The 13,217-nt window shown below is 38.3% G+C and overlaps 1 protein-coding gene across 1 annotated transcript in view; it reads right to left on the bottom strand.

Annotated features, from left to right (window-relative positions):
• Positions 1-13,215, bottom strand: part of SLC35D2 (solute carrier family 35 member D2) — a gene marked incomplete at its 5' end in the record, with an annotated part of 44,583 nt that extends 31,368 nt beyond the window's left edge. Inside the window, 5 exons of the mRNA XM_019518224.1 lie at positions 592-663; positions 4,126-4,193; positions 7,398-7,484; positions 8,380-8,413; positions 13,169-13,215. Of these exons, the coding sequence (XP_019373769.1) occupies positions 592-663; positions 4,126-4,193; positions 7,398-7,484; positions 8,380-8,413; positions 13,169-13,215 (308 nt within the window). The remainder of the gene's footprint in view (positions 1-591; positions 664-4,125; positions 4,194-7,397; positions 7,485-8,379; positions 8,414-13,168) is intronic.
• Positions 13,216-13,217: the final 2 nt, after the last annotated feature.

Below are 13,217 nucleotides of genomic sequence, written 5' to 3'. Positions count from 1 at the left end.
AAATATAGTGGTATAATATAAATATATATATATATATATATATATATATATTATACCACTATAGTTTACATATTGGTATAAAAATAAATATATATATATATATTTCTATATTACCCCTATTGGCTAAATTACCATATTTAGCCAATCAAAACTCACTGGGTCCCATTCTGCTTGCCTTATTCATGTGAAGGAGTCAAGTGAATTAGGGCAGGCAGAAATATTTTCTTGTATCTACATGTATGTGCATTTATGAATCACCAATTTCATGAATAAGCAATCCCTAACTGCTTTCTAAAGTATTTGATATGTTCTATTACGGGGTGGGCAAAATATGGCCACCCAGACCATTCTATCCAGCCTGTGGGGCCCCTAAAAAATTTAGGAAAGTATTTATCTGTCCCCAGCCACCTGTCATGCGGCCCTCGATGGCTTGCCAAAATTCACTAAGCAGCCCTCTGCCCAAGATAATTGCCCGTCCCTGTTCTATTAGCTAGTGAGAATGAGGCATCCAATACAGTGATCACATGTCAAAAATACCCCTTTTGGTATGACATAAAATAAAGGTATTTTAAAATGGAAAAAACAGATCACCCCAGTATGATGATTTCCAGCAGTAAGGTGAGTGGAATGGTAAACTTCCTGAGCACTGTAAACATCGGCAAACTGTCAAAAAAAATCCAAGCACAGGGTCAGATGCATAGCATTCTTATTTTTTAATCCTTATCTATTTTTACTAAGCAGAGGATGAAATTATTAGACCAGCTTTAAATTACCAGAACAAATTCTCAGCCTTTTAACATACATAAAAATGTCAGTCTGACACTAGAGTCAGATTAGATAACAGACTAACTTGAAATAACGAGGCTTGCCAGTTTTTTAAAACAAGCAAAGAAGCTGCTACCTGTTACAAAGTCCCCTTTGTGTCAGAAAAGGATGAAAGAAAGCGCAGTGGCTATTTTCAACCTCTGCCGAATGCAATCTATATGAACTGAAGCCTACAAAAATCCTAGAGATCATAAAAATACGTAAATTGAGGGCCCTTATTTTAATGTTTAAAGACAATCAGTGATTGCTGAATTTACTGAATTTCACTTACTTTAACTTTAGGATTTCTATAAATGTATAATAAAAAATACAAGGAATTCTACATGTAGAACTCACTCACAAAGTACAAAACACACAAATATGGTGCATATTAGAAACAAGGAAGGTGATGCAACCCTGCCCATAAAACAAATTACAGTATTGCTTTTGAAAAGCAGATTGTTAGAACTCACTGAATGCTGTATTTGGGGGGCCTTCTGCATTTACTGATAATGCACTTGAAGCTGACATTTTGGAAATCTCACAATATAGCCATCTGGACCAATTAATCCCATTTACAACATAACAACTAACAACAGTGTTAAATCATGCTACAAATCCCAGCTTGTGATTTAAAAATCTTAAAACTCACTGAAAGATGGTCTTATATAAATAGAACCTATATTTGTCTTCTGGACATATCCTTTCAGAAACACTACATGAAGTGGAAAATTCTGCATTATAAATAAAAGATTAGCAATAAGAACACTGCATTCATTCTTACTTTTATCACATGAAAAGATGACAAGTGATTTTAAATAGCAAATCTAAAGGAATACTTTGACAGAGGGAGAGGAAGGTTTTGCATTTGGAATTATAATAAACAAAACCCTTTCCATTTCAGAACTGCAACAATTTGTGAAACAGCAAAACTGTTAGACTTCACTGAAAACATTTGCTTTAGCTAAGGAGTTATTGACAGCCATACTGTTGTGGTTTATAAAACAGTACTGAAAGGAACAGTCACTTCAACAGGAAAATTTGTGCGTACATGTAATGGAGCACGAATAAAAGCTACAAGAATCAGGTCTCTAATCTTCTGTAAAAATCATTTGTTTTATTAAAAGAAAGAAATATTAGGCTCCACAAAGCCATTCAAAATTATAAAACAGATATCTGAACCCACTATGATACCCACTTGTAATGTATTTATCATTAAAATGCTGCAAGCTAGATAAAAGTTTACAATAATCATTAAACTTCTTTTCAAGGTACCAGAGGTAGTCTGACATATTACTTAGCTTCCCATTCATGTTCAATCATACAGATCACTCCCCTCCCACAAGCAACTGAACACCATTCAGCAAAAACAATTGTTTATACTGAGAAAAGATATTTTAGGAAATTGCGCATATATTTTTAGCTGCCTTCAGTGTAAGAAGTATCTAGTGCCTTTAGAAAAAAGCTCACTGCCCAGTCTGCTCTCTTCTGCATATCATCCCTTTCTCCCATCTATTTTGTTTCAGCCAAAAATAAGGATCACCTAGCATAACTCCACAGATAATCTGACTCCAGCACTCTTTCCTGCCTAGGGCACGGGATTGGACTCCATGACTTACCGAGTTCCCTTCCGACCCTAACATCTATGAATCTATTAATTGGAATTCGGAAACTTTCAGTAACATGATCCAGGGGTAGACTGCAATCTCAGATGCTACTATAGTCTTGCTACCCTCAGGTGCTCCTACTCCTCTGGAAGATTACTCATTTAATCCACACAGCAGATCCTCTGGTCTATGTTCTCTTCATAAACCCTTCCTCTGAGCCACTGGTATGAAGACAACCACCCAGAACAGTGCTCATTGGCGGAAACACATTACAGGTTTCCCTCGCTTTATGCTGTACATGCATTCCTGGAAAATGGCACATAACTCAAATTTGCAAAAGGAAACCCACTTTACAATGTAACAAATAGGGAAATGTTCCAACACCTCTATTGTACTGACCCCCAGACCCATTTCTACCACTTTTACAAAACAATTTTGGTACTCACCAACAGCAGACAGTACACACAAGCACAGGGTGGTGGTGAATGTTACCTTAATGGAGATGACAACTACAGAAACACGTGTCGCAGACAATGAGTGAGTAGCAAAGATCCACTATATTTTGGTGTGCGTTGCTCCCACAGTGCACCATACAAAGTAGCTGACAGCAGGCTTTCACCACACCAATCGCATAAGAACGAGTTTACCTCGCATATAATGAATTTTTTGGTATAAAAAGGGTCATTACATAAGAGCGAATTCGCACATGCAGAACCCGCAGAAAGCAATCAAACCCTGTAATTGGTGCAAAGAAGCTGTATTTATGCTTCCTCTCAGTACAGAAAATACTGTGTTAACCGGCACTTTATTAGCTGGAAAGCTCTACTAACCAGCATCCGAGGGACGCAGTAAAAGCAAAACCAGAAGTACCACTTCCGAGGACTACCAGTTTCACCGCCATGAGCGGAGTTCTTCTTTGTCACTTCTTCAGCCCGCAGCCCAGGGCAAAGCAACCTGCGCAGGGCAAAGCAGCTTGTGTGGGGCCCCTTCCCTGTCCCCTGGCACACTGATGCCAGGGAGTGCACCAGATGGTGCACATTTGATTAACCATGTTACAAGGGTGTAGGTTGTAGCTGTGTTGGTCTAAGGTCATAGGCAGACAAGGTTCTTTGGGTGAATCTGATATCTTTTATTAGACCAACTAAATAGTTGGAGAACAATTTTTAAGCAAGCTTTTGGGTTCAAAAACCCTTCGTCAGGCTAAGGAAGTTTCTGCAATTGGTGTGTGCTCTTCCTGGATGGAATGAAAAATAAAAAAGCCAGAGGCTGTCCTGGTATGCATACATTTATGCATTTATATTTGCACTGACTGCCTGTCTTGTATGCATACCAGCACAGCCGAAAGCTTGCTTAAAAATTGTTCTCCAACGATTTAGTTGGTCTAATAAAACATATCAGATTCACCCAAAGAACCTTGTCTGCCATTTGATGAACCAGCACATTTGATTAACCGGCATCCCCCATTCTTGGGGGATGCTGGATAACAGAGCTTTTACTGTACTTCTAAAATGCAACTCATAGTTTGCAAACTGGTCTGATGCTTTGGTTGAGACTTTCCAACCAGTGCAGGGAACTTAACCATGCATCACTGATTTAAAAATAAGAAGCACCTCTGCAGTGCTTTGAAATTTTTAATCTTAAATGTATACTTTGAGCCTACAAATATATATATATAAAAAGCAAACAGCTTACCTATGCCCTGTATTTACTGTACCTGAGTTTCCTGGTACTTGATAATCCACTTATGTGATTTCCAACATAAATCAAAGGCAGAGGGAACAACTGCAATGAAGTCAGAGTACAATTCAGATTAGACCTATACTTTAAATTAGAGATGAGGAACTTTATTTAATATATGTAATTTCATAAATGTACAATTCCCTATGTCCTGAAATAACTTGGTTATCTTGTTAGGTTATTTTACCTTAAAGAAAAGAAAAAACAGCAATAGCTTTGTAAACTAATCTATACCCATTTAACTAATTGACTTAGAACTTAATTTTGTATTAACTGGCCTGAATGCTTTTATTGATTCCAGTGAAACTATGCTGAATTCCAGCAGCTGACTATTTATCCAATATGGAGTATCTAAAACAGTTCAGCAATTGAACTGGTCTCACATTTATAAAATCGATCCTTGATTTTTAGCCTAGTTCCACTGTTTGTATTTAGATGCAACTAAAAGATAGAAAGAAAGTGTTAACTGTGCTCTTGTGGGTACTTTATATTCTAGCATGTATAGGAAAGAGATTATTTTTAAACCTAACTATGAGAGTACCTAATGAACTCCTTAATTATTGAGGTTGGTGCAAAGAAAAATTAGACATTTACAGCCAGATAGAGCCTGCCTGGTCATCAGGGTAATGTCTACCAGAATGGGGTCCTTCCCCTGATAGAAGCCTTTAGGCCCTACCACAATACAAATAAATTATAAATAGACTGAATCTAGCCCTAAGAATATGGACAAAATGTTACGGACCCCTATAGAGGGGCCAGGTACAATTCCAAATCTTTATTCTTCTGACACAGAAAGGCCATTGGAGACAAATGCCAAACGAGCTAGGCAAAGAAAGTAATCTGGAGCCATGGCCCAGCCCCTGCTTAGCATCAGCTAACAGAACTGGACTGACAGGCAGGGAAAAATAATTTGCACCATGGAAGGGACTGAAAGCAACAGTGCTGGTTTCTGCAGGTGTCAAACAGAGAAATGTGCCTGCCTGAAGCTATAGACTTTTAAAGCTCTCTGTGACCAAAAAGTGCACAAAGACACACGCAACATCTCAGAAGTTTTGTCATTTGTTTAGGTACAGAGTGAAAATGGAAACAAATGCCAAGGGAAAGGGAATATAATTTCACTTACTGTAACAATAAAAATCACAGCTAACTTCAATTTATCAAGCACAACCCCAGCAGGCACTGAAATACTGCTTAACAAGGGCGAAGAACTGTGAGGTCTTATAATCAAAACCAGCACTTTGCAGACCCAAATCTCAAACTGAAAGTCCAATTTATTTAAACAGATCTACAATTCAGAGATTGTATCTCAGTTGTGCCTCCCCTCGCCTCAAATACAGAGAGGATGAGAGTGCATGGCACCATCATTTTGTGGCCTATGGCACACTGAGCAAGAACAACTCTGTGACAAACTAGGCTAGGAATAATAAGTCCCAATAACACAAGAATACATGAAAGCAAATGGGAATTTTTGCTACTGTAAATTATTCCAGGCAAAGTACACTATGCACTTTAAAAGGTAAGAGTCAACATAGACAAATACAGCTGACTTACTGTGACTAGGAAAATCCAGTCCACTATAGCTGGTACATAACTGTGTTGCTACCCTGTCACAAGATAATCCTTTGACAGTTTGCTGGGATGTCTTTAGAAGAAAATGGGTAATACATTTTTTTAAACCTCAGACATTAAGAACATAGGGTTGAAGATACATGTTAGGAGAGGATGGGAACAGAGAATAAGATCACCAACACGTTTGTGCAGCTTGCTCTGCTGGCCTTTAGAAACAAAGCTGCTTGTGATTTCTTCTGCAACCACATTAAGCAGAAAAGAAAATGTCCTCTCTGGCTATAAGTGGCTTTAGAGACTTCTTTCTATGCCTGGTAGGGTCCTTGGGAGCTAAATGCACACAGGGCTCCCTTAGTTGTGCCATGCTAATCCTTAGGCCCTACACAGAAAAACTGGTGGCCTGCAGAGCTTGTCAGTGTGCTACCAGAGCTCCTGCACTGGTCCAGCTCCAGAACCCAAAAAGTTAATACAGCCACCCCTTGACAACCCACTCCTTTGCCTGCTGCCTAATTCGGGGCTTTGGTCAAGCTGCCACACTGCCACAAAAGGTAGGTCATCTACCTTGTGAGAAGCCCCACGGTCCAGATCAGGCCCACAAAGCCAAGTAAGTTGAAGAACCCTGCCCTACAGGAAAAATAATTCCATAATTAAGACAGCAGGTTGTGATACAAGAAATCTGGGTTTAATTCTCAGCCACGCTTCCTGTGTGACCTGGGACAGACCAAATTAGACCACAAGCCTATAAGATGTATATGGGCAGATGCATGAGTTCATGCAAAGTCCCAATGATTTCTGCAAGATTCTGCCTGTTATCCTTTCACTTGAGAATGCTACCTCAGTTACTCCCTGCCTTAGTTCACAGACTGAGATAAGAGATCCTTTCTCCTGCTCTGTTTGTCTTGCTTGTTTAGACTATAAGTCCTTGAGTACAGAATGTGTCTCTACTCATGTGCATATACAGCATCTAGCATAATGGGTCTCAAATTTGGTCAGGGACCTAGGAACCAATATAATATATCATCAGAGTATTTCTGATTACTGAAGAATTTGAGTAATCCTGACTGAAAGCAACAGAAGTTACCTATGTCTTACAACAGAAAAACAAGCATTCACTTTGGCTCCACTGATCACAGTGGGGCCAAAATATCACATTCAGCATTTAAGGACCCACAAACAAAGCAATAATTAAACACTACTTCTGTATTGTTGTGTAAATATTAAGGCAATATTCCTCTAGATGCTCCTTATAATAGGCCAGAACATTTTATTATTACATCAAACACAGATCTTCACTTGACACCTGTAAAAAAATCTGCGCATGCAGGGAAAGCAGAATACTGAAGTCATATTATGAGGCTGACCTAAGGAGGTATTATGGCTATCAAAAATAGTTTCCCAAGCTCCAAAGCTCCCACTTCTTGATACCAAACAGAAACTACAGTTTGGTTATACACTGTAATTCTTGCTGTTAAATTCAAGACTGTTATAATAAAACTAAATGATCAATTTACAACAGATTAATAAAACAAAAGTATAAAATAATCACATTTGGTAGAAGAGAGCTAGGAAATTAAACATTTGCTAGTTTTCTGTTAGAGCTTTTCTCCAGAGAAAACATCTTTGAAAACCTGCCATAAAAACACTGTTAACAATTTAACTACCAAACCCAAACAATGTTCCTACCTTCACAGGGATACTTTTGTCAAAATCAGGGAAGTGAATAATTTTATTTAGTTTTGATACATACAGGATAAGTATGGTAGTGGCCATCTAAAAAAAAGAAGGAAAAAAAGGCAAGAAACACATAAGAACAAAAGGCTACTTTAAACTGATAAAATGCATGTGTATCAATAGCTTTCAAGACAAGTTCAGGATACATATTTGATAAATATTAGATAATATGGCTAGGTACAGACATTCAGGAAACCTGATGCAGAACTGATCTAAGTTACACAGTTTTCTCTATGTGGCGTATTTTAGATCGGTAGTGAACAAAACATACACTTTGCCCTTTACTAGGGGGGCAGGAGTGGGGGTAAATCTTAGACTGGGTTCTACCATTTTTAAACCGGGCTATGCATGCCAAACTTCTGTTCTGTTCTGTTCATGTATAGACGGTTTCTGATCACTTATATCAACAAACATGTAATGACTGTCCCTGGCCTATGTCAGTCCGGTGTTTCTTTCAAAGAACATTTTGGAGCACAGTGAAACAGCTGGCATTTTTTCTTTAGTACCAATTTTGACTGTCACCTAATTGAAACAACAATACAAATGTGATATGCTTTACTGGCTAGAACAGCGGTGTTCAAACTTCTGGCCCCTAGGCTGGATGAGTGGCGCAGGACCAGTCCCCAGGCTGCATCCCACATGCCAGAGTCAATCTGCTCAGGGTTGGTTCATGGGGCCAGTTCACAAGGAAATTCCACAAAGGAAACGTCATAACCAAATTTATGATAAAGACTGTAAATGCTTTTGCAGAACTGAAATGGCTCCTACATTCTTTACCTTTGTTAAAACAAATCATTCCTCAGAATTTGTCTATTTTAGAACAGTATTATTGTGCTATATGACGACTCTTTCCTTCTAATGTTCCTTTACATTAAAATACTTCAAATTTCTTTATCAGTCCTACCTACAATATAAGTTGTATTGTTGAACATACCTGCCCAATTCCAAGAAACATTGGAGATGGGAAGCTGAAATGAAGAGACAATTATAAATATACATCCTCAACCCAAAGAAAGCAGGAGATGTGTAAAGTCTAGCTTCTAAATCTATAATTACTCACCTAAATGCTTACTTAGCCAGATTTTCAAAATTGCTGAACAACCAGCAACTCTAACTGAAGTCCCCCAAATCTCTGTACTCTTATAACTAAATAAAGATTCCTACAAGAAAGCAATGGCTAATTTTAAGTACTCACTATGCCACAGGTAACCAACTATGATCTGTGCAACCAAATCTGAGAACTTTAAACATACATTTTATAATGTCATTTATACTTCCTTATTGGTAGTTCTTTGAAGTGTATACTCCCATAAATTGTGTATTCAATTAAAATTTCTGTAGACATTTAGAGATAGAAGCTTATCTCCACAGATACATTGTCTAGAAACAATTATTAAAGGAAACTATATATATGCAGAAACTTTTTGTAACTCCCAGGAAAAGACTCAGTGACACAACCTTGGGGCTGTGAGCTCAGTGTTCCAGACCATTTTAACAGGCAATTCTCTGTGATGTTTTTCTCTCCTTTTTTCTGTCCTGCTATGTCTAGTTTCAGCCTAAAGCACAAATACTTGAATGGAAAAGATGACACAGTTTTAGCACAGTGTTTGTAGGATCAGTGAGAGCCTCCACATTTTTTTTTTTTTAGTAAAATCCAGGTTAAGTTAATTAAAATTAACTTTATTATTCTTTTTTATTTTTAAGTTAAGGTACTAATTCTTCCTGGGCAGACTGACATAAAAAGATAATATGACAACAAATTCCCACACACACCTCTTGCCCCATAAACAACAGATTAGAACCTCTGGCTTACTGAGTCACTGTTTTCCTGCATGCACTTAGCCTTTTGCAGGGAGGGCCTTGCTAAGGGTTGGTCTAATACGCAAACATGAATCACAATAATGATTTAGTGTTTTCACTGCAAGTCTATATGTAAAACCTCCATGAAGTATTCTTAGCAAATCTTCTAGGTATGCGGGGCTCCACTACCCCATAAGGAGGTGATTATACATCACAGCAATCACCAAGAACAATTCAAGCACCACTAAGAAGCCTAGGAACTATCATTTCAGCTGAATGACATCAGGAAGAGAATGCGGTATTAGCAAAACAGCAGCAGTAAAAAATGTCATAATTACACCAGAGACATAACATTGATAAAGTGTCAGAAAACCCTAGCAAAGAGAAAGACTCCCAAATCTCTATTTCCTGGAAACACACAGAGGAAATGATAGGCATTTATAGGCATGCTGCATACAAATTGAGTTGAGCCTGTTTTTCAGTATGCATCAGCACCAGGGGTGGGTGGATGGGGGTGGGGGCAGTGCAGTAGTGCAGTTGCAACCTCCTTTGATTCCTATTCTGCTCAAAGTTTAAAACCAAGTGCCTGGCAGTGGCAGTACCGTTCTATTCAGGCAGCAGTGACAGAGTCAATGGCTTCAAACTTCATTATAATCTACCTGATTCCTTTTAAATTCTTCCTTCTACAGGTGTTAATGATTCTCTCCTTTTTCATGGTCTCTAACCTTTCCACTAATCAAACTAACCTTTCTTCTGTAATTCTTCTGTTTGTCATCTATAGCTCCTATTTCACAGCCCTGCAGATTGCTTTGAACTCTAGCCAGAAACATTAATTCAGGTGTGGAAATAAGTCAGTGAAGCACTGGAAGCACTGTCAATATGCTCCGCAAGGCTAGATTTTGTTTTATAAATCTGAAAAAGAGATACAGGTTTAATTCTAATGACTCACGGACTAACAAAACAACATATTTTGATAATTTTTGCCTAGTTTGTTGTGCTTTTATATATAAGATATAGCAAATTAATGCATATTCCAATAAAATTGTTTCTTTTGCTTCACTCTTAAACTAAATAATATAGCCCTGGGCTGCCAGCATATTAGTAATGCTTTTATTTTTTTTTAACTGGAAAAAATATGTATTGTTATATGTGCTGATGCACCTCACCACCTGCACTCCCTTTTTCAAAATCTTAGTTCTGCCCATGATCGCTGTGTTAGTATTTGGTCTGTATCCATCTCCATAGGAAATAAACCCTTGACTTATAACAAAATCTGAGAAGCATATAATACATAACTTACATAACTGTGGTATATTTCAAACAGTACTCTTAAAAAATGTAAGCAAAATGGCATACTGTGTGCTGTTTGCCTTCTTTGTTAGAGCATATAAATAAATAGTAAGTTAAAAGGGAAAAAATGGGTCCTAAAGAGATAGCAAAACTTCGCTTAAAATACTGCTGAAGAATCTTGGACATACTATATTAGCTAAGAGGATGGTAATTTTGTGATTCTTTTAAGCTGAAAGATATAATATATTTATTTATTTAATAATTAGTTTAGTAAAAATGTATTTTAATTTCATACAAAGCCAAAAAATTATATTTTAGAATACGGCGTATTTAAAAATTCTCCCTTTACAAAGTCAAACACTTGAAGTCTGGTATATTATTGTGATTCTTAATTGCAAAACTTCCTTACCAACATACAAGAAGCACTGATCCCTACAAAACTGTCCATACAGGTATGTAGGAAGTTAGGTCCTAAATAGGGACTGGAAAGATATTTAAAGAAAAGCCACTTCTTTGTGTATGACTGAGAAGTAGTTTTGCTGTTGGACTGTGAAGAATTCTCAAAACAGGAAAGTGTTTTTCTTTTTACTCATGAGGGAAGGATTGAATGATTCTGGTGATTTCTTCCTGAGCTGCTTTTGATGAATTCTCAAAATAGGAAAGTAAGTGTTTTTGTTCTTACTCACGAGGGAAGGATTTAATGATTGTGGGGATTTCTTCCTAAGCTGCTTTTAGTGACAGGAACACTGAAAAACATCCCGATTCCCTGTTCATTTCGTTCATTTGCTGTTCAATTAAGTTCATTTACTAATTTTTGCTTTATATGACTCTTATTCACCTACAAAAACTGGGCTTGTTTCTTTCTGTATTTGACTTTGTTTTACAGTAAGATAATGCAACTCCATATTGCTGCAGAGGTCTGTGTTACTGAGGCTCAATGTTGAACTTCAGCTTGCAATTGCCCCAAGATCCTTTTCTGCATGCATAAGAAAGAATCGAGTAGATCTTTATAGATAAGGAGCATGGCTGGAACTCAGGAAATTTAAGGATCAGCTCTTGGATTTACTGGAGGCTCCTATGTGAACTCAAGCAAGTCACGTAAGGAGGAATTTTGAACAGAATCTAAATACAATCAAAGATCTCAAGTGGGTTGGTTGTTTTTTTGACAGCTAAGCAAATAGGTGATATTTTTCAGTAATCAATTCAGTTGGTTTATTTTTCAGTAATCACAAAAACAGAATGTTATTTCTATAAAAGGACAGAGCAAAATTTATAATGATTTTCTGCCAGACTGGTTTCATTAATGCATACTGGAAATATATCTGAATTAAAGAAATTAATTCCTAACTGACCTGTTCCTTGTAAAGGTTAGTTTTAGGATGTTTTTGACATTTACTATATCACTGTATTCAAAACTACAGAACTAATTTAGGGAGCACGAAAGCATTGTGAATGTTGTTCTCATTCCAGTTATGTAGGGAAACCTGCTTTGCAACGGTAAGAGTGTTTCCTTAGCAACAAGAGTTACTCCTTGAGGAGACAAACTTTGAACTACAAGACTTGACCAACGTTATCATGCAGGTGCAAGCTGAACAATATAAAGCACTCATGCTAGTCCAAAGAAGGCTTATGAAGCATTTATGTGATCTGTGCAGAGCCAGCACATGTTTCTAGGTGACTGTCTAGGGTGTATCATCTCTGGGGGTCCTGAATGGTAAGGATTTCCTTGAAAAGATTATGAAAGGGAAATTAAAATATGTAGAGGTGCCTTGAACCCAGCAGTTTCAAATTTCCATATGTATGCATTGGAATCCTCTTGTTCTTTTGCCCTGGATAACAGAGCGCTCCCTCTTTTAGAGCACAGCAACCAACATGCCTCCAAATGGTTCCAGTAAATGTTAGGGTAAAGGGTATGGACTGAAGCCCCAACATTGCAGTGGGAACTCCTGCAGCTGCATATCTTCTCTTGCTGCCTTTTTACCTAAAGTGAAACCAAGCTCTTAATACGCCCCTACAGAGGCCTGCCCTTTATTGGCTGGCTGCCTCTGTCCTTCTTTCCCAACAGAGAGGCATTGTTTCCTCTGCTGTGTTTGTGTCATTTGCAAAACTCTTTGCATAAAAAGAGTAAGAGCTGGGAAATACCAAGAGATGGGATCAAAACCACAGGAAGTTAACAAATAGCCCACAATCCTCTTGCTTATAAGAGTGTGACTACAAACTCATGTGTACGCACACACACTCACATATACATATGTGTATATATTCACATACACAGGCATATACGTGTATATACACCCACACGTACATGCACACAAACAGGCACACACAGGGGCACTTAAAAGTGTGTATGCACTCATGCCCACGCATATACATGTGTACACACACGTGCGCATATACAGGTATGTGTGTATCCACGTACCCACACACGTGTGTACACACACTCATGCACGTGTGTATACACGCATACATGTAAACACCTGCACAAGCATGCTTGTCTAAACACATACACGGATACAAACCCGCATCTCTGCACCTGCGCGTGGATATGTGCGCGCGCACAGGCGGGAGGACAGCAAGCCGGGCCAGGCCGGCTGGCCGTGGCTCTGGGGCCGGGGGCGGCGTTGCTCGCTCACCTGTAGGTGCTGAGCACCACCTTGTTGACCAGCACGAGCAGGAAGGAGC

This window comes from Gavialis gangeticus, unplaced genomic scaffold (genome assembly GCF_001723915.1).
Source record: "Gavialis gangeticus isolate Ggan-Ray unplaced genomic scaffold, GavGan_comp1, whole genome shotgun sequence".
Classification (NCBI taxonomy): Eukaryota; Metazoa; Chordata; order Crocodylia; family Gavialidae; genus Gavialis; species Gavialis gangeticus.
Note: the sequence above shows the minus strand (reverse complement) of the source record. Positions and strands in the feature narration are given on the sequence as shown.